Genomic DNA, 23131 nt, shown 5'->3' on the forward strand with positions numbered 1-23131 from the left:
TTTGATTCCTCTGCAGTGCCCACAGTGCCACTGTAGGATGTCTCCCAGTCCACCACAACGTTCGGGTTTCACTGTCTATTCTAGCAAACATATCTTATGGTAGGTATTTTGAAGGATATATAGGAGTTTCGGGAGTGTCACCATCTTATACACAACCGCCCATTCCAGTATTGTCAACGGCAGCATCCTCCATCTTGCGACATCCTCATCGAAGTCTATAGTTACCCTACGAATATTGTGATCTAAGCTAGGTCAAATAAATACCCAAATATTTAAATCCCCGCCTGTCAATACGCAACTGTCCTAGACAGTCCTGTTAATTAGAGGGGACACCCGTGGAGTAGAGACTGGACTTCAATAGCCTGCATGAGCCCCATATCTATCAACTATCTGAAATATGACAAGGAGTGATACAGTCGGTCTGGAAGGATATTGTCTGCATACAACTATATTCATTTAACACTCAAGTCCTCTCCCGATATTCTGAATCCCACTATGTTCGGGTGAGTCCTGACTATGATTACCCTCTCTAACCGAATTACCTCCCTCCCCCAAGCCAGCTCTCCACCTACCTCCTGCACATTCCCCAAGCTGGCTGACCTGGCAGCCATGTTCCAGGACTAGCCAGTGAGGTCTGTAGCCCCCTTCTCAAATAGACCCCCCTTTATAACTTCAGAGCTTCCAAAGTATTGAAAACAGTAACAATCACAAATGACTTGCACGCCAGCTGCTCCAAGGAGCCTCTTTAAGTTCATAGGGGGCAAGGTAGAGTCTCTATTCCGTACAAGAGTAATGATATTGACACTATGCCACCATTCAGTTACCAGGCTAGTCTGCTCCTATTGTGTTGCGGGCGGATTGTCCTTGCTTTAGTATTGCAATTTCTTTAGCTAAAGGATGCGGGTCATCTGTATCTGAGGATCGAGCCCTGTCCAAGACATGGGGAGTCAAACCCCACTTTGTTCACCTGCTGATTTTGACCTTTTACGTAGTAAAAAGTTTTGGGGTAAACGTTGTTTACCGTGTGATATATGTTTATGGCCCAGATTTGCATCAATGTCCAGGACTGTATCTTGAGCTCTCTGCACCCTTTCCGCCCCCACCCAGAGAGCAATCCCCTCACAGACCGGGTGTGCTCCCTGCACCAATTGAGGGTCACCCCCATTCCAGGAGCAGTGCCCTCATGAGCCAAGTGGGTTCTCTGCACCCGTCTGCCCCTCACCCACAGACCAATGTCCTCACACACCCAGTTTTCTCTCTGCACCCGTCTGCCTCGCCCACAGACCAATGCCCTCACAGACCCTATGTGCTCTCTGCTCCTGTCCGTGCCTCACCCACAGACCAATGCCCTCACAGACCCTATGTGCTCTCTGCTCCTGTCCGTGCCTCACCCACAGACCAATGTCCTCACAGATTCATATGCTTGCTGCACCAGTCGAGGATCACCCACATTCCTGGCTCAGTGCCCTCCCGAGCCCAGTGTGCTGTGCACATGCCACCCTCCACCCTCACAGCACCCCAAACTTACTTCATGCCCTGCTGGAAGACTGAGTTCCTCCGTGTTTTGCATATGATGACGTCAGCCCACTGCACCACCACGATGCTGACAAAGAACGCTGTGTGGCACGTGAACTCCACCACCTTCCTCTGCTCGTAGGTCTGTAAGACAAGGCCACAGGTCTGTGAGTGCACAGGCAATCCTATATTCCAAATAGAACCAACACATCTGCAAAATACTTCATTCATGCATAGGTTGGCCGCTTAAAGTTCTGGGAGTGACACAGCAGTCCTACATAACCCGGTGTCTCAAAGTACTGGGACACATTTCAGTCATGTGTAACCCCAGGTATTAAAGTACTGGAACGCATTTCAGTCATGCGTTACCCCAGGCACGAAAGTACTGAGACACATTTTAGTCATGCGTTATGTTAGAATAAAAATGTCTTGGCCGTGTTGTTTATGTATTGTTCTGCATATGTTAGCATTTGCGGCACCATTTTATGTTTAGCCGCCATTTTGACCGATGAGCGGAACTAATCTCTCTCTGCCTCTAGGAGTAGCAGCTTTGGTAATGTTCCTTTTCTCCAAGATTGGGCCCTGCTGTACTAATGAATACACTGTTCTTATTGGCGCATACCTTCCCCACTAGATGGAGGCCTGCTCCCACTGGTCCAGTGACCTTGGCATAGAGATAGTGTGTGCCCAGTCTCAGGATCAAAACATATCCTTCTGTACATCCTTTGTGTAGCTGCCTCCATCTGGAAATTTCCAGTCTGGGCGTGCTTTCATTGGGCCTGAATCGTACATAATGTATCACCATGTTTTCTGATGTCAGTCCCTCTGCAGTAATCCACAAAGACTGGGCAGACTGGGTTCCGCTCGAGTGTACCTGCATAAATATACTTGGTTTGTATCCTCTACTGCCTGACCGATTCTTCATTTGTATGGAAGGCTGAGAGGTGGTCGCGAGTGACCCGGGTGGCCTTAATCGGGACACTTCCTTCAGTTGGCACCCTAACAGGGACCCCATCGGGCGAGTGGCCCATCCCCTCCTGAGAACAGTTGGGGAGGTTGAGTTCGTTGTTGAGTTGGACGGACAGACCAGGGATCCCTGCATGAGAGAGTTTCTGACCTTGCAGCTGCCCCTTCTGTCCTGCCAGGCGGTGCCTTGCTCAGCGGTCATTTCGACTGGGGTCCTGAACGGCGAAACCCTTGGAACTGACCATTTGGTCCGAAGAGTCGGCAGGGGAGAATAAATTAGTTTGACCTGTGTGCACCAGGTGAGTTTGTTTTGATTCTTTTGTGGATATGGTACCATTTATCTTTGTATTTGGCACGGCCTGAGGATCAATTTTGGTACAAAGTGTTTGTGAACGCTTTGCCAGTCAACATAATGAATTTGGCTTACTTTTGAAAAGGCCTGGACTTATTAGGCTTGTTGTTGTTGCTGCTCTGCAGATGCTCGATCGGAAGAAGCTCAGCCATCACCTCCAGAAGGCAAGATGAACTTTGATATGTATGTGAAGCATGGCCTCAGCCCTATTATGTTTAGCATGTTTAGTATGCTATGGTACAAATATACGAGGGACAATGCAGAGTTGCACTTGCAGTGGCCATTGACGGGCACTTTTGTTGAACAAAAAATTGGGTTTTTACAGGAGAAGTTGTTTGCAAAAAGAAGTAGACAGTCAATGTTTGATTCTCTAAAGGAGGCTAAACAGAGGCAAATGAAAGCAGAAAAAGAGGCCGGGTAGAGAAACCAGAGATAGGAATTGAACCAATATGTGGATCCGAGGACAGAGACTGAATGAAATTTAAAGAACGTATGGTGCGGACGTTCGTCTGATCTGATGTGGGAGATGAGGAAAAAAGGACAGTAGTCAATCAGGCAACCCAGTGGGCTCGGATTTCCATTCATGGTGTGGAATACGTGTGAAGTGTGATGAAAGATTATGAGCTTTTTGTACAACAGCATGCCCTTAAGAATATGTCTGCTACTTAGATCGGTCTTTGGGAGCAGTGTGTCAATGATGCAGCACCGCAAATTGTATATAATATTAAGGTTCATGTATGTGTTACTGAATTGGCGCCTGGTAACGTTTATGGTAATGCTGTGATGTTGGTTGCTTATCGGGGTAGACTGCTTGAGAAAAGCCCCACTCCAGTATCCCAGTTTCTGATGCAGGAAGTTCATCCTCTCTATCATACCGAAATACCAGAGCCAGGGGATCAGCATAATGTTACTAGACCAGGAGCAGCGGCCCATCTCCAAGAACAATGGGTTTATACCCCATGGAAAAGGAGTGAAGTCTTGTCTCTTAAGACTCAGGGGCATATTATCAAGCCTTGGTGATAAAATGATCGCCTCTTTATAGGCAGGAAACTGCCGATAAAGCGGCGATAATATGCTCTATGGAATTCCAAATGAAGCTCATGTTAAATGTGAAGGACATCTAACATGAGCTTCGATTGGAATTCCATAGAGCATATTATCAAGCCCATTATCGCCTCTTTATCAGCAATTTAATGCCGATAAAGCGGCGATCATTTTATCACCCAGGCTTGATAATATGCCCCTCAGTTACCTGATCCTAGAAAGGATCCGACTACTTATTATAAAGAATTGACTGACGCTACCTCTTCTAGAGTGATGACACTTGCTGATATTGAAATGTTCTTTGGATTATAAGTTCAGGTGGATATTTGGCGTCAAGTGCGCACACAGGATCCTGCTGCAGAATTGGGTGGTACCTGAGATCAGATAAAACTATGTGATCAGGAATGGAAGCCAGCTGATAAGCCTAGACAAGAGGTACTTGCTTTGCCCGGCCGTATCATTATGTATATGCATTCTCTTATCCCTGCGAGAAAAGTTGATTGGGACAAGGTATTGGCTTGCCATCAGAAGAAAGATGAGAGTGGGCTGATTTTTTCACCTGGTTCGAGGGGGTGTTTCTAGATTATAGTGCACGCCAGGAAGTGTAGTGGCCTGGAGGGACCGTATGCCCAATTTTGAACTTTACAAGATACAACCAGTATTTGATCAAAAAGTAGAGGACACCGATGGAATGTCTCATTAAACCAATATATGGATTGTATTTAATATAGAAATACATCGAACAGACCATAAACACTGGACCTCCACTACGGCGCTCATAATAAGAGGATACCAGATTGGCCCTTCTATCTACTCATCTATTAACTATCCGTTATGGAATAGGGCAAGGCCGGTTTACTGGAGCCCCGCTAACCACAATTTGAAACATAATCATTTCTGATCTACCTCTGAAACCTGAGAGGAACTTCCGTGGTTTTAAGCAAGAGAGACCAATACATGTTTAATGTCTTGAAGAAGGTGGTTTGAACTAACATATTTGCCACCAAAACGTGTCAACGCATCTGTTGCTTCATACAGGGTTGTATCCAAGGAACTTGTGTCTGTCCAATAGAGGATGTGATTTATGGACATTTATGAAATAATAGAACAAATTCCATGTTGAGCAACCATTACAGGATGTCATTAATAATGTGCACTGCATTCTGATGTCGCTCCCTTCTGTTTTCATTATTTGTTTAATAGATGTATATTTAACATTGCGTCGGGTGCTGCTTTAAGCAGCACCCGCCGCAAGGTTAAATATGCATGCTTTCCATTTGCATGCAGAAAACGGCAGGCACCGCGTGGTGCCTGCCACCTTGTACATGCAAATGCTAGGGGGTACCATAGGTACCCCCCATGTGCACCCCCCACCCCGACACCCTGGGGGGCCCGTAAGGCCCCCCAAAAGCAATTGTCCACATGCTTTTCATAGGCGGTAAATCCGCCGCGGAAAAGCATTTTTCCATACCCATTGTAATTTGGCTGGCGGTGTCTTGCAGACACCGCCACCAAATTGTGGCGAACACCTTGCGGATCAGCGGTGGACGGACCAGCCGTCCGCTGCTGATCCCACCACCATCATAATATGGCGGTTGGTGTTGTAAAGGTCCGCAGCGGTGATTCCGCATCCTCCGGGCCGGCGGTGGCTTCCACCGGCCCGGAGGATGCGGAATCACCGCAATCATATTCGACCCCATATTATGATTAAACGATGTGTCATTCTGAACCCATCCACGTTACTACCCCTCCCTTCTCAGAATGAGGAGATTGACATACATGATTGTATCTTCTGGACGGAGGAAGAAATGAAAGGACGAGTAGACCTGACTGGTTTTCCCTTCTCTGACCCTCAAGGGGAACTATAAGTCGATAGCTCTTGCTTTAAATTACCAGATGGCACTACAACTGCTGCTTATGCTATCACTACACTGTATACGGTAGTTGAGACATCACAAGTTCCCTATCAGTCGGCTCAAGCTGCAAAGCTCGTTGCCCTTATTCGAGCCTGTGAATTGAGTGAGGGACTGGTTGTCAATATTTATAATGACAGTCAATACGCTTTTGGAGTTGCTCATAATTTTGGGCGACTGTGGGCAAAGAGAGAGTTCCATACTTCCCATGGCACCAAGATCCAGCACGGTCATCTTACAAATAGGCTTTTGTCCGCTTTGACACTCCCTAAGAAATTTGGCAATAGTAAAGTGCAGCACCCATAGGAAAGTTACTGACGATGTGGGTAAAGGGAATGCTTTTTCAGATTAGACAGCTAAGGAGACAGCCAGGACAAGAATGAAAAGAATGTTCATAGCAGGTCCCGCTAGTTGGGTGCCGGGTGGCACCATGTTTGAGGATACACTTGATAATGTGAAGGAAATACAGAGTGAGGCCACAATGGAGGAATTAGCAATGTGGCAAGAACTTACAGCACAATTGAATGATGAGGGATGTTGGATTGACAAGTCAGGGAAGCTAAGATGGATGTTGCCAGATGCATATGTTCATCCTGTAGTCACGATGGCTCATTGCCCAGCCCATATCAGTGCTAACTGTATTTGCAGGTTGTTAGACTACACATGGTGAAATGACAACATTTCGAAGACAGCTACACATTTAGTGAAGTGCTGTATGGTGTGCATGATGCCCAATCCTGGGAAGGGTACCCCTATGCCACCCAGTAATTTTGCACCACCCAACTAGATTACATCGAATTAGACAGGGTCAACAACTTGGAGTACCTGTTAGTGGTTGTCGGTGTGTTTAATAAATGGGTTGAGGCTTACCCCACTGAAGACAATACAGCCATGACGACTGACAAGATATTCCTAAATTAGTTCTTTCCTCATTTCGGCTTGCCCCGTTTGATCTGGAGTGATAACGGAAGTCATTTCAATGCCAAAGATATTCAGTTTGTTTGTGATGGTCTGCACATAAAGCAAAAGTTTACACTGCAAATCACCCCCAGTCAAGAGGTTTGGTTGAGAAGTACCATGGTACACTCAAACTGAAATTGCCAAACGTTCAGGAAACAACAGGGTTATAGTGGCCAGATGATTTACCATTAGGTCTTTTGTCGACAAGAACAACAGCACCTTCTAGAACAGGACTGTCACCCTATGAGGTCGTGTTTGGATGCCCAGCAAATGTCTGGGGCGTCCTGCACAGATTTTCTGATATTAAGTATCCATCATTGAAAGATTACCTTTGCCAGTTAACTGAAAATTTGCGTTCTATTCACCAACAGGTCCGGGAGGCTCTACCTGATATACCAAATGGACCCGGACACAACATTCAGCCTGGTGATTGGACTCTGGGGCTCTATTTTGAAGAAGAGTTTGGAGCAGCAATGGAAGAGCCCTAAATAGGTTGTTTTAGCCACCAGAACTGCAGTCAAGGTCGCTGGCCAAAAGAACTGGATCCACGGCACACATTGTAAATGAGTTTCTCTTCCCTTGCCAGTGGGTGAGGGACGGCATAGGGGACACTGAGTGTGAGAAGGTGCCTCAGTAGTTCCCTTTAGCGATGCAAAGCATACATGGACCCAAACAGATGCAGAGAATGATGAGGTGCTAAATGCAGCGGTCCATCCTGAAATCCAAGCCATTCGGGAGCCACTGTTTGTTGACCCCTCTGTGCCTGGAGTCACCAGGTAAAATTTGCACCCTCAGCTGAGGAATAGTGCACCAAATGAGTAGTTAGATTAGTTGGGGATGTACTGTGTAAGCTAGTGTGTACTTTGCTATAGCACCAACTGTGTTAGCTCAGGGTGTTGTGAGATTGGTGCACTGTTCTGATATTGGACAGAATAAATTGAACATGCTCCCTAGGAAGGGGGTACCCAATCCTGAGCGGCGTGGGATTTATCGTGAGCGTAGGACTGAGCAAGCCCCACTGCCGGTGCTCTGGAGTGCCAACGGTAATGAACAATAGGAGCCTGTACCAGTGAGGCTCTGGCAGACACTGGGAACACCTACCTTTGCTATCAGTTTATTGCATTGCTCTTCTTGCTACATAATGCATCTGTTTGGTTGACCTATTGAGGCGGAGGAACAGCCGTTTGCATCACCTCCTTTAGCACGGGGTTGGTCAAAAAAGAGTAAAATAGTTTGCATATTAATTGTCTTGATTACGCTGATGATAACACTTGGTTTCTAGAGGAGAAGTATCCTGAACACTCTTTGGTATGATGCCCACTCCCCATGAGCATATTTTTGCCACTCTGGCTTGACAGAAAGCAGCACATAGGTCTTCTTACACAGACAATGTATTTATAAAATGTTGCATCAAGCCCATAATGTGTCCAATACAACTAATTTTTGGGTTTGTGGATTGCTTCCCTCAGTTACTCATAAGTGACAATTTGTCGTCCATGCCAATGTCATATATTGGTAGCTGTGAAGGTTGGTTTGAATTGCTAATTATGGTGCACTGTCATTTCCAACTCTCTACTCTGGTTATGACACTTGCTGATTCTCGCACTGTGGTAGGGGTGGTCGGAATTTGCGTAGTCACATTACACAAAGTTCAGTGAAACAGTAAAAAATCTCCACGAGCTACGCAGAATTCCGCGAGCACGCGGAATTGCTTGTTCTGCCCGTTCGCGATGCATTTTTCCTGTTCGGCGACGCTGTTTGCGTGCTTGGGGGGAGATATCTTGCGAACTGGCCATGCTGTCGCCAATTGGCGCACCCATCTTGTTACACTTGTACCGCCCATTTGCAATGCGTGTTTCCTGTTCGTGACCCCGGAGTTCCGATGGCGCGTCCTAATGACGTGTTCGCAATTGCACACTCTTGCTGGATCATGCGGCCTGCTACCAAAATCTCGTGCACGTAAACGGATAGGAAAACTCGTTGGCGAATGCAGGGCTCCCGCTAACGCTATCACGAGCGCGAAGACACATTTTGAAAGCACGAACAAGGAAAAATTCCATTACGCCACGGATCCCGGAACTTTCGACAATTCGGTGTTCTCCGCGGAACGAGGAATTGTCAAAATTCCACAAATTCCAGGAGCAGAGCAGAATTTACTGCCCAGGCCTACACTGTGGTAGCGTATATACGTTTTCATCACATGTTTACTCCTGTAGGACCGGCAGGACTAGATACCCTGGGTTCACTGTCCCCAAAATCCTGTATGAGCATATATGAAAAGATGTAGAACGAAATATGGCTTTGAATGGAAATGGCTGATTTCAACACCTCTGAGCATTTTCAATCTTTCCAATCTCACAATATTACTAAGGACAAACCGATGCCGGTGTCCGTGGTCAACACAACAGCTAATTTCTGTGTCCAGGGGACTGGGGAGGTAAAAGTGAGGAAGTGTAAATGCAATTTCACCTACAGACTGAGAACGATTAATAGTCCGCCTTTTATCCTACCACATTATGTTTATTTTGTCTGTGGGTCCCAAGCTCATGACAGGCTCTCAATGCAATGGTCAGGCAGATGTTACCTCTTTTTCCTGCTTCCCCCTGTGTATGTTGCCCCGTCCAATTGTCATAAAAATCATCTGTTGCAGCATAGGAGTACACACTTGTCCGGAGTCAGATGGGTTGTTGACACAAAGGATATAGATCAGACAGATACCACTGCCAAACAATTTGGGCATGCTTTGAAGGACCTTCTACCTTATTGGGGTCCCATGGCTAATAGCCTTAAAATTTGTCAACTAACAAGACTTATTGAAGGGGTTATCAATAAAACTGTTGGGATGCTGACAAACATCACTGCTGAGCTACGAGATTAGTTACTTTGCCGAACAGGATGGTGTTAGACGTCATCCTTGCAGATCGGGGAGGGGCGTGTTGCATCAATGACAGCAGCTGTTGTGTGTACATACCTGACCACGCCCCCAGCGTGTATGCAGCTATAAAAAAATTAAATATACTTTCGTCTGACATACACCAAGCGACAGATACTTGGACCTTATCGGGGTGGTTCTGGAATATTCTAACATGGGGTTGGAAGATCCTCATCTTTTTGGTTGTGGTTGCTATTAATATTTTCACATGTTGTTTCTGTATACACTGTCTCCTGGCTCGTTGTACCTACTGTGTTAATTATCTCACCCCCAAACAGAAAATATCAGTTCATGATACTAATGCTGCGATCATGTTGCAGAAGGAAATTGAGGACATGATGCAGATCAATGAGGGTGTCTTTGAATACTGATTATGTGAGCACCAGCTTATAGTGATGTTTCTTATCATTGCAACATGTTATACATTTCTTGATAGTAACATAAAATTGTTCGCTTCTGTTAGAATAAAAATGTCTTATCCGTGTTGTTTATATATTGTTCTGCATAAGTTAGAATTCACTGCACTATTTTATGTTTAGTCTCCATTTTGACCCATGAGCAAAATTAATCTCTCGCTGCCTCTGCAAGAATCAGCTTTGGTAATTTTTCTTTTCTCCAAGGTTGGGCCTCGCTGTACGAATTAATACACTTTTCATAATAGCGCCTACCTTCCCCACTAGATAGAGGCCTGCTCCCACTAGTCCAGCAATGGGCACAGGCAGAACGACCTTGGCATAGAGATAGTGTGTCTCAGTATCGAAACTTATCATTCTGTGCCTACTTTGTGTAGCTGCCTCCACCTGAAAATGTGCAGTCTGGGCGTGCCTTCATTGGTTCTGAATCGTACATAATGTATCACCATGTTTTCTAATGTCAGTCCCTCTGCTGCAATCAATAGAGATGGGGCAGACTGGGCTCCTCTTGAGTGTACCTGAATACATATATGTAGTTTGTATTCTCTACTGTCTGACCGACTCTTCATTTGTATGGAAGGTTGAGAGGTGGTCGTGAGTGACCCGGGTGGCCCTAATCCGGTCACTTCCTTCAGTTGGCACCCTAACAGGGACCCCATCGGGCGAGTGGCCCATCCCCTCCTGAGGACAGGTGGGGTGGTTGATGTTGTCTCACTGGGATCACACACAGCTCTTCCAGTGCCACTCAGTACTGTTAAAGCAGTCCGGCTGTTCATCTACTTGGAACACAAAGCAGAGTTGTCCCGGTGCATTAACCCCATGGCTGCTAAGGCAATTCCCCTCCTGTGCTGGCGATTTTATTTTTACATTGTTTTATGACGAGCTGGGCTCGTCATCAGTGTACGAGGAGGCTACACCATGACGAGCCCAGCTCGTCATCAGCTTGGAAGGGGTTAAGGTGGGAGTGCAGTGGCATGGGCATCAAGGAAACCCAGGAATCTATATATTCTTATAGAGTAGGTAAGGTAGGTTCTTTCCCCCTGCCCATCAGATCAATCTTCTGCATCCCTTGTGTACTCACCCACTGCTGACCATAGCTGTCCTCCAGGTCGTTGACGGTCCTGTCGTCCCACCTCAGACGGATCCCAGGCAGGAAGGAGGGTAGGAATCCGTTCTCAGCTAGGATCACCAGGTAGGAGAAGAAACCTCCCAGCGCCTGGATCATTCCTGCAAGAGAGAAGGAGCAGTGAGGGCAGGAGGCTGGCAGGAGGCTGGCAGAGGGGTGGTGAGCATGGATAGGCCTTTAACAGTGAGGGTGGGAGGGCACCAGATGGCAGCAGGAGGGCTGTTAACAAAAGCTGTCTATAGCAGTGCACAACAGGTGGCGGTAGTGAGGGTGGGAGGGCACCAGAGGGCGGCAGGAGGGCTGTGCAGCTAGTTTCTCCATAGCAGTGCACAACAGGTTGTGGCAATGAGGGTGGGAGGGCACCAGAGGGTAGCGGGTGGGCTGTGCACATGGGACAGGCCCTAACAGTGCACAACTGGTGGTGGAATGGAGGGTGGGAGGGCACCAGAGGGCAGCGGGTGAGCTGTGCACTTAGGGTGTTAATAACAGTGCACGACAGGTGGATGCTAAGAGGGTGGGAGTGCACTAGAGGGCAGCAGGGGGGCAGTGCACATAGGCTGTCTATAGCAGTGCACGACTGGTGGTGGTAGTGAGGGTGGCATGGCACTAGAGGGCAGCAGTTGGGCTGTGTGCATGGGCCAGTCCCTAACAGTGCATGACTGGTGGTGGAAGGGCAGGTGTTCTGTGCATATAGTCTGTCTATAGCAGTGCACAACAGGTGGTGGCAGTGAGGGTGGTAGGGCACCAGTGGGTAGCGGGTGGGCTGTGCGCATGAGCCGGCTCCTACCAGTGCATGGCTGGTGGTTGAAGGGAGGGTAGGTGGGCAGCGGGTGGGCTGTGCACTTAGGCTGTTAATAATAGTGCACGACAGGTGGATGCTGAGGGGGTGGGAGGACACCAGAGGGTAGAACGTGGGCTGTACAGGTAGGAGGAGTAGAGTGGGGAAGGTGCGCGTGGCACATGATGTGTGCCAAGGTTAGTTTCTAGAAAAATACAACACAAGTGGTAGCAGTGAGGTTGACCATGGTGGCAGAGAGGTGTGTGCCTACTTTAATTTAAGTAGTGTCAGCACTTTGTCCGAACTAAGGACTCGGATTATGCTTCTCTTTCTTTTACTGACACTTCACAGTAGCCAATCAAAACACATTAAACATCAAAAGTAAATTTCCTTTGTTTTGAACCACGTATTTCCACCTAATCTACAACCGGCTAAAGCTTGGATACCGTGATGTTCAGAAGATCCATGGGTATCAAGCTGCCCCAATGGACCACTGAAAGAACAACTGATACTCAGAAAGTTTGACTCACTGAAGAAATCTAGATTGTAGACTTATGCAGACAAGTGTCGATGTGCTCGAGACATTATGTTTCAGAAACGGTATCGTGTTTTTGTCATGCAGAGGCTAAAAGGCAAATCTGATGCTCCATTCTATGTCGATCCATTGCAAGTTGTGACGAGTACGGAACGCATGGTGACTACTCACTGTCCTGGAAAGGCCATTATGAGGGATTCCCCACATTACAAGCACCTACCTCCGAGGCACACCCATGCCTGCTGTGGCTATCTCTCCTGTGTCTCCTCAGTCTCACTCCACGAGATCTGAAAGAGTGGTTCAAGCGCCTCCACAACTCATTGAGGAACTATGATGTAGATATGTTTTGTTTTTGTCTTTTTATTTAACAATGGGAGAGGTGTAGTGTCTTGTGTATTATAGAACGGGGGACCGCTATGGTCCTCCCTGAACCAGATCACAAGTAACCCAAGACCGTTTTTATCCTAATTGTGGTCATCAGTTGGCTACAGCTTGGTTCCAGTAGCAGTGAGCACTGGACCCATGTCAGGGCATACCTTTGCCGCTTCAGTGTGATGCTAGAAGTGGGACGGGTATTCCCAGTCCTGGCTCCTGTGCACCCGGTGCCACCGGAACTGAGCTATACTCACTGATGAGCCTTAATAAGGGCTAAACCGGTTCTAGGATGCTTGAGCTCCGGTCCGCGGTGGACCTGGCCTGGCAGTTCGGGCTGGACTGATTCCATTGGAGAAGGGTCAAGACTGATTTGCATATGGCTGGGGCCAAATTGAGGTCGCATGGTGTGCAAAATAATAATAGACTGGGATGTTTTCTGAGTAATTACCAGTGGCTGAGAGTAATTCAAGCATTTCATCCATTACTTTTTTTTGTCTATTTCACTCTGTGTACCAACGTCATTTGTTCCAGAGTGTAATGCTTTATTCCACTGCACAACATCTGGGTAATACTATAGAAAGCCTATATATTTCTTATAAATAAGGGGGCAGGTTTACGAAGCACTTGCTACGCATTTGCACCACCGCTGAGTCACTTCTGTGATGCAGCTGTGGCGTAAAGCAAGCGCCATGCTGCGACGGATTTACAACGTGACACATCTAGGGAGATGTACAACGCCGTAAACAGCTACGCCACATTATACCTGCGTCAGGTATATTGTGGGTGTACCGTCACAGTGTGGGCGGTCCGTTGCAGGAAAGCCTCAGAAAAGTGCCTGAGTAAAATCTACAAGATTTCACTCAGTCACTTTTCCGACGCCGCTGCGTCAAAACCTTGCGACTGCTTGAAGCAGGCGTAAGGCGAGATGCAGCATGTTGGAGATAGGCCGGGTTGAAACAGTGCTGGAGTTGTGACTCTAGCACTATGCCAACCTTACACCGGCAGATACGACACTCATCTGCCTATCTGTGCGCCACGGCACGCCGCATTATAAATGCAGCGCATCCGTGGTGGCGCACGGGTAGTTTTCCATGTCGCAACTTTTCTGGCGCATCCCTGCTGATTTGCAGAGATGCGCCAGACCTTGTAAATCTTCTCCTGTGTGTGTATGTGCACACCAGGTGCCACTGCATATCGCTCGCGCAAAAGCACTCAATTGCATTGTAGATATATAAAAAAAAGAGGTACCCATTTGTCTCTCGTGTGTGTGACGTACTGCCACAATGTGAAGTTATTTTCCCTCCGTACAAAACTTTCAACCTATAAAAAAACCTATAAGCTGCCTGTGTGTGCTTCTAACACAGAAACAAGTGCAGACCCGCAGTGGCGTCATCAGCGATGTCGTCATACAAGGACATCACGTGACTTACCTATCTGTCCATAGGCCATGCTGATCAGCCTCTCGTTCACCAGCTTGTCCGTCCGTGGGTTTCGCGGCTGTCTCTTCATGATGTCACTCTCAGCTGCCTCGTATGCCAGAGAGATGGCAGGGACCTGGTGTGGGAGGAAAAACAAGCACTGGCTCATCACAACCAGCCCAGAACACACCTGCAATCAGACGGCCATGTGACTGTGCGTGGGTGTCTTCACCCCCCAGTGTTATGTATCCCGGAAGTAAAGGTGGCACAAGGGTTCTTGTTAGGTCTGCTCCATCTGGAAAGTCTACGGTCGGTAACTGGAACCTGAAACTAATAATAACCTTGGATACCTGTCTCTTTATTGATAGCTTGTCATCGATCAAACTGGGAGATATTTAACTAAAGGCCAGTCTCAGTTTAGATCAGCCCAACATGTGTGGACAGAAATCACGGACTGGTGAAAGGGAAGAAACTCATGTGTGAGGCACCAGAGGGCAGTCCCTCGTCTCCCAGAATATGTCCAAAAGAAGCTACTGAATATGCATCACAACCCCACACACCCCTCAGCATCACCCCTTCACATCACACCTCAACATCACCCCTCCACACATCCCTTCACATCACACCTCAACATCACCCCTCCACGCTACCCTTCCACGCACCCCTTCACATCACCCCTTCACATCACACCTCAACATCACCCCTCCACACATCCCTTCACATCACACCTCAACATCACCCCTCCACGCTACCCTTCCACGCACCCCTTCACATCACCCCTTCACATCACACCTCAACATCACCCCTCCACACATCCCTTCACATCACACCTCAACATCACCCCTCCACGCTACCCTTCCACGCACCCCTTCACATCACCCCTTCACATCACACCTCAACATCACCCCTCCATACACCCCTCCACACTACTCCTCCACATACCCCTTCACACACCCCTTCCCATCACATCTCAACATCACCCCTCCATACACCCCTCCACACCACACCTCAATATCACCCTCCACACACCCCTTCACACCACACCTCAACATCACACTTCACACACCCCTTCACACCACACCTCAACATCACCCCTCCACACACCCCTTCACATCACCCCTCCACACACCCTTCACAGCACACCTCAACATCACCCCTCCACACACCCCTTCACACCACACCTCAACATCACCCCTTCACACTCCCCTTCACAGCACAACTCGACATCACCCCTCCACACACCCGTTAACACCACACCTCAACATCACCCTTCACACCACGCCTTGACATCACCCCTCCACACACCCTTTCACATCACCCCTCCACACACCCCTTCACATCACCCCTCCACACACCCCTTCACAGCACACCTCAACATCACCCCTCCACACTACGCTTCCACGCACCCCTTCACATCACCCCTTCACATCACACCTCAACATCACCTCTCCAAACACCCTTCACATCACGCCTCAACATCACCCCTCCACACTACCCTTCCACACACCCCTTCACATCACACCTCAACGTCACCCCTCCACACATCCCTTCACATCACACCTCAACATCATCCTTCCACACACCCTTCACATCACACCTCAACATCACCACTCCACACTAACCCTGGGCAATAAACTCCGGACGCATTTCATTAAAAAACACGGAATTCAGGCATAAACTCCAGGCAGCTACTAAACTGCACCCTACAAATGCTTTGATAAAGCAACTTTACATGCCAAAAAGCATACAACGAATTCACAAAGTGAACTTTGGAAATGAAAAATATCAGGCCATGAGAGAGGTGATGATTTTGGGATCCCCCCTGACCTAGGGGGAGGACCAAGCAGATCTTTGAACACAAAGAGCACATCATGCTGAACGATTCGGTGATGGTCCATCCTCTTAGGACCACCCCAAGCACAGTTATGGGCAAAAATACAACCACAGGCCCTGCAAAGCATTATGGGACGAGATTAGCAGTGGGCAGTGAATATTATGTATTCAATATCAAAATAATTCTACAAAGAGCTGCAGTTCAACTAGTCGTTGCTAGGTGTCCCTCAAATCAAATGTTTTTGCATTTGACTCATGAGGACACCTAATAACGCCTGGTTGAACTGCAGCTCTTTGATGAATTATTTTGATATTGGATACGATAATATTCACTGCCCACTGCTAATCTCGTCCCATAATGCTTTGCAGGGCCTTTGGTTGGGATTGTATTTTTGCCCATAACTTTGCTTGTGGTGGTCCTAAGAGGATGGGACCACCACTGAATCGTTCAGCATGATGTGCTCTTTGTTTTCAAAGCATCTGCTTGGTTCTCTCCCTAGGTTAGGGTGGACCCCAACATCATCACCTCTCTCACTGCTTGCTACATTTGCATTTTCAATTTTGGGAAATTACTATGTGCATTTTAGCATGTAAAGACAGAGATACCTATATGAGGTTTCTGTTTTATTAATTGGGAGTCCAACGGAGCAGAATTCACAGAGTTTTTGTTCAACTTCGTGGAATTCCGCTTAGTAGTGTAATGCCAACTACGCTCACCCTTTCTTCACACTACACCTCAACATCACCCCTCCACACACCCCTTCACATCAACCCTCAACATGCTTCCTGCACTTTGGGACTCTGTTACTCGCCCTGTGAGGACCTGTTTTTCCCTGCATTTTCTGCTACCGTTCGCGACACCCGCTTCGCGGGTGCCGCTCACTGCTGCCTGCCCCGTCCTCCCTGGTGTGAGCGGCTCCACAGTCGGTGGTGTACCAACGCGCTCCCAGGTAGAGGTTAACGCCTGTAATAGCGTTTGGAGCCTACCGGGGGACTGCGAGGTCCAGCAGCCTTAGCTGTACACAGCTGCTGCCTCTTCCCCCGGCGGCCACGCCCCCAGCCTCCGTGAATAACTTTCCCTGGATCTGGCTGAGTGGGCGCTTCCTGCACTTTGGGACTCTGTTACTCGCCCTGTGAGGACCTGTTTTTCCCTGCATTTTCTGCTACCGTTCGCGACACCCGCTTCGCGGGTGCCGCTCACTGCTGCCTGCCCCGTCCTCCCTGGTGTGAGCGGCTCCACAGTCGGTGGTGTACCAACGCGCTCCCAGGTAGAGGTTAACGCCTGTAATAGCGTTTGGAGCCTACCGGGGGACTGCGAGGTCCAGCAGCCTTAGCTGTACACAGCTGCTGCCTCTTCCCCCGGCGGCCACGCCCCCAACCTCCTCCTTCTTTACTGGATCCAGGTCACACCGCGACGCGGGACGCGCGCGGGGCGACTACCGGGGCGAAGACCGGGCAAAGAGCGGGCCGTTTGAGGCCGTTCGAGTACGAGAGAGTCCGGTCCGGCCCACCCCCCTAACTGCTCCATCACGGCGATCTTCATACAGGCACTTAGAACGCTCTGATCCTCCCAATTCCACCCATTGGAAAATGAACACGCGATCTAACAAACACAAAAAAGCCAAAAAAAATGGGATAGGAGATAAATTGCTTGGCCCAATGGACGATTTCCTCGCCAAAGCAAATACATTTATCGATCAAAGCATAAGCTTAATAGAGGGAAGAGTTTCAACTGAACTCGCCATTGCTCGCCGATCCTCAATGGGACTACTAGCCACTGCAAGAACCCCAGATCCCCAGGCAACGCCAACTCCAACGATTGTATCTGCTAACAGACTCAGTCTGCCAAACAACGTAGATCTTTCTGCCACCCAACTCTCAGTAGCTTTCTCGGATAGTGACCTCGAAAAAACCCCAGACATCTTCCCCGACCCAACCCCTGAAGAAGTAAGGCAAACAAGAGGGAGGAGGGAGGGAGCTATCAAAAAAAGAAATGCTAGCAAAAAACCAGACCACACCGAAAACATTGAAACGGCTGACCTTATAGTCTTGGTAGGCGACACAAATACTGCAGTATTTCCCCTTCACTCTGTTCCCCCGCCCAGTAATATAGCAATGACGCATCAATTACCACACGATCTTCAAGATTTCCCAATCCTGGAACCAAAAAGCCCACGACTACTAGGAAAAGAAAGAGAATCAGCCAGATTAATTAAGGAGATAGCCTCCCTGCTGAATTCTTATATTCGCCCTTTAGAAGCTAGACTTAGCAACATCGAGAGTCTAATTTCAAAAATCTCCAGTCCTCCCAAAATCACACCCTCACATGTCCCTCAAAAGCCTTCTTCAGATTCCCCGATCATAACTCACCCAAACAAGAAATCGGTACTGTTGCCTCCTCCACAGAGCAGAAAACAACTTACAGTAAAAGTTCCAACAGCACCAAATCCTTCTACTGTCCAAAAAATCACTCCCAAGTCCTCGACCATCCCTCCACCTCCTACCCCACTTCCGACACCAATAGTAAATACTTCAAGCATAAATACCCCTTCCTCTAAAACCCCCGCGACGACAAACCCCCCTGCTTCCATAACTCCTGCCATAACAAATACAAAACAAACAAAAACAAAAGGTACCCCGAGAGAGATTACTGACCAAAAACCCTCTGTAAACCTGCCCCCCGCGGCATGTCCATACGTTGTGGTCATGACAGGGGTCCCTGAACTTACTGGGGAGGGGGCTGAACCAAACTGGTCACTGAAGAATAAAGTACAGTATTGGCTGAACACTAATCGCCCTGTTCCCCAACATTGGAAAAGCACAATAGCCTCAGTCTCCCGGACCTCGTGGGTGGGTCACAGAAAAAAAACTATCCGGGGTGACTGTATAGTAATCACGTTCGAGGATCCAACCATAGCAGAATACATCTGCTCCCGGGAGTTTAATACCTCTGGGGGAATTGCCACCAGACCCTTGTCATATTTCTACCCAAAACGATATCAGAACAATAATCATTCCCGTGATATTGATAGCATTTGGAGGAAACCAATACTGCAGCCATGGGAGATAGACATCGCGGGCCCAAAACTAATGCCGCGATATAATGAGCCCGACCACCCTTGGTGGCCATCAAACCAAATCCACCCGCAAAGAGAAGCACCATGGCAGATTATGGGCCCACATAACAGATCTAGAAATTGGGAGCAGTGGGAGAGACCACTGCAGAATCCATACGGCACCAGCTACAGAGACCACACCAACGGGCAAAACTGGCAAGGAATACCGTTAATGAATCGTTTCAGCGGCCTGGAAATGGTCGATTGACAAAGAAGCATTCCCACGGAGTCAGCATTTACAACTAAGGACCCGATTAATCCTCCAATAGAACCTCCCCAAGTCGAAAAACCACCTTTAGACTATGCACCGTTATCCATTATCTTCTGGAATGTGGCAGGCCTCCGAAACAAAATAGAGGATGGCTCGGCTGCTGGTTTCCTGAAGGACTCACAAATCATTTGTCTACAAGAGACTTGGACAATGACACCTTCACATCTTGCAGGCTACAGGACATTTTTTTCTCCCGCCCTTCCCAGCAGCGCAGGTAGACCGAAAGGGGGTCTGGTAACATACCTGGCTAACACAATTTCTGAACTGAAGATTACTAAGGTAGACCTAACTCCACACTTTCAGATTCTCACACTTACAATTGGGAAAAAGCTTTGCTTCACAATAATAAACCTCTACAACAACTTAGAGGATGACCTCTTTCTGAATGTCCTTTTACTAATCCAATCAAAAATAACTGATCACTGGCATGCCAAACAGAAAAAGGAAACACCGCAGATAATCTGGGGAGGAGATTTTAACATACATCCCTGCCTCCTGATTGACACATGTGGGATAAAGGACGAAAATGACAACCCACTGGTACACTTTTCCCACTCAGGAGTGGGGAATGTCATGAACAGAACACTAGCCGATTTGGACCTACAAATTGTGAACCCTATACAACAGTGCCATAGCAAACTAGAACCAACCTATAGAGGAAGGGGTCATGCAACTACTGTAGACTTTGTACTTGTGACAGAAGGCTTAAAAGATCATACCAAAAATTTCAAAATTCTGGAAAATAATCTTAGTGATCATTCTGCCTTAAACCTGAGCTTCTATATCCATCAACCAAGGTCACTGATGGCATCGATAGCAAACACGCTGGCGCAGAACAGACTGGAGCTGAGGAAGAACAATGGTTACACCATAAAATGGGAAAAGGTGGACCCAAACATACTAACAAAACGGTTAGTAGAATCCTCCTACAACAGCTTCATGATCTGCCTTGACCCTTATGCAGAGCCAAAACAAATTTTGGAAAACTTCACCATAATAATAGAGCAAGTCAAAAAACAGCTGACTAAAACATCCAGACAAACTAAAATAAATTCCACAGGTTGGTTTAACCGAGACTGCAGAAAAACACAAACTAAATTAAGGAAAGCTCTCGGAAAACCAAACAGAGATGCAACAGAGATCCAAGCTCTCCGACGAGTGTACATCTCCTCCAGAAAAGAGAGGAAAAAAGAACTGAAACAATCCCTCTGGAACGCCCTACATAAGAGCGCACTCCTGAAAGACAGTAAGACCTTCTGGAAGATTGTTAAATCACCCGCGCTAGCTGACCCCACCGGTCCAAAAATAGATGTGGCCATCGACGAGGACGCGTGGGTGAATCATTTTTCAGAAATCTTCAAACTGACATCAACCAGCGAAGAAAATCACTCCGATATTCCTCTAGTTGCCTTTCCAATAACCATGGACCTTGACATGCAGGACCTAGCACTGGCACTGTCTTCAAGTAAAAGCGGGAAAGCTCCTGGCCCTGACGGGGTTCCGGTTGACTTGTTCAAATACCTGCCGGACTTATGGGTTCCAATATTGACAAGAGTATGTCTAGCCACAATGGAACTTGGCCTGTTAGACTCATGGTCCTCTTCAATAATGGTCCCAATCTTCAAGAAGGGGGACCGTCAGGACACAAAGTGCTATCGGCCGATATCGCTCCTAGATTCTCTGGGAAAAGTAGTTGGAAGAGTCCTCCTTGAAAAATTACAGCAATGGGTAGAAGATAAAACTATCCTCTCGGACTTACAGTTCGGGTTTAGGGAGGGCTTTGGGACAGTTGAACAGGCCCTAAACCTAAGTCTGTTAACATCAAAATATACCCATGCTAAACCTGGCTCCATCTACATGGTCTATGTGGACTTGTCCTCCGCATTCGACTGCGTTTCGCATGCGAAGCTCTGGTCACTGCTGAACGTAATGGGGGTCGATCCTCCCCTTCTGAACTTTCTGAGGGAATTGTACAGTGAAGCCACGGCGAGAGTAAGATATGGAACAAACGGAGAACTGACGGCACCATTCAGGGTAGAGCGGGGAGTAAGGCAAGGGTGTGTCCTTGCTCCCTTTCTCTTTTCATTGTATACAAACGGCCTAGAAGAGTCCATGCTGCGAGGGGCGAGGGATCTCCCCAGTGTAAAAGGTCGCTTGATCCCCGCGCTCCTATATGCGGACGACGCAGTCATCCTGGCTCGCACCCCTAACGAACTGCAAAAATCTCTAACCAAATACGCAGCCTTCATGGGGGCCTTGGACCTGCGTATCAACATCAAAAAAACGTTCGTTGTGGTAGCTGGTGGATCAAGAAAAGCAACCAAGTCGATCTTTCTGAATGGTGAAAAAATTGAAAAGACCCCACAATACCCGTATCTAGGCATCATGATTGATGATGCCTTAAACTGGAAAGCGGCTGTTGAGTCCAGGAGGCTCCTCTTCAAAAGAGCAATCATGGCGCTGATAAAATTCTCCAAGAAACTGGGAAAAAGAGCACCAGTAGAACTGCTCCAGATCTACGCTGCAAAATGTCAATCTATTGCATTATATGGAGCAGGGACTTGGGGCCACGTTTCCTCCAGTTCAATACAAAAAGAAGAGAACATCTTCATCAGTTTCCTTCTCGCAATTCCTAGAGGTACCTCCACCTACGCCTCACATTTAGAGCTGGGAATCCCTCATATTGAAGATTTAATAAAAATCCAACCTCTCCTGCTCTGGAGGCGAGCCTGGCTCTCGGTAAAAAACACTCTGACCAAAAGTATCCTACAGGACGTTATGGATCTGGACCATGCCCACAAAATCGCATGGCTCTCGTACGTCAGACACTTTTTTACGGACCTGGGCCTACAAAAGTACTTTTACACCCCAGAAACCCTGAGAGAAACCTCCAAAAAAGAACTGAAACGACTTGCGTTGTGCCATTTGGAGTCACTGAGACTGACTACGCAGATCACAAAAAAATCTGTTACCCACGCAATAATGATCCAGCAGTCCCTGAAAATCCAGCTATATCTGACCATGGAGCTAACTGCCTATGAGAAAATGCTCTTAACAAGATTTAGAATGAACCTTTTTTTCAGGTTAGTGACTTTCCCTGATAAAAACAACTGGAATGCACAGATAGACCCATGTCCATGCGACGACCTTTCTCAACAGTCCACCATACACACGATACTGTTCTGTAAGTTTTATCATCCCCATCGGAAGATATGGTTAATTCCTCTACTTAAAAAATGGGGCCATAGACAATGTCGCCCGGCCATGCTGGCACTCCAAACCTTGGACTCTGAGTGTACTGTCTATCATGTTTTAAACTTCCTAAAGTGTATTATGAGGCATCGCAACAACTTGTAAAACAGTGGATTAATTTTGTATCAATATTGGAAAACGTAACTCTTTTAAATGTCTATTTTAAATTGTACCTTTTAAATGACTCCAATTATTAATTCTGTATTCTGTGATATCTTTTATGGTTTTGCAAATGCTAAAAAACCGAATAAAGATTATTATTATTATTATTAACCCTCAACATCTCCCCTCCACACTACCCCTCCACACACTCCTTCAAACAACACCTTAAC

The 23131-nt window shown here is 47.4% G+C and overlaps 1 protein-coding gene across 1 annotated transcript in view; it reads right to left on the reverse strand.

Annotated features, from left to right (window-relative positions):
• Positions 1-23131, reverse strand: part of ATP1A3 (ATPase Na+/K+ transporting subunit alpha 3) — a 316872-nt gene that overhangs the window by 24755 nt on the left and 268986 nt on the right. Inside the window, exons 18-20 of the mRNA XM_086933041.1 lie at positions 14340-14463; positions 11177-11322; positions 1529-1659 (exon numbers count right to left, since the gene is read on the reverse strand). Of these exons, the coding sequence (XP_086789167.1) occupies positions 1529-1659; positions 11177-11322; positions 14340-14463 (401 nt within the window). The remainder of the gene's footprint in view (positions 1-1528; positions 1660-11176; positions 11323-14339; positions 14464-23131) is intronic.

The sequence above is a fragment of the Lissotriton vulgaris genome, chromosome 7 (genome assembly GCF_964263255.1).
Source record: "Lissotriton vulgaris chromosome 7, aLisVul1.2, whole genome shotgun sequence".
In the NCBI taxonomy this organism is placed as follows: Eukaryota; Metazoa; Chordata; class Amphibia; order Caudata; family Salamandridae; genus Lissotriton; species Lissotriton vulgaris.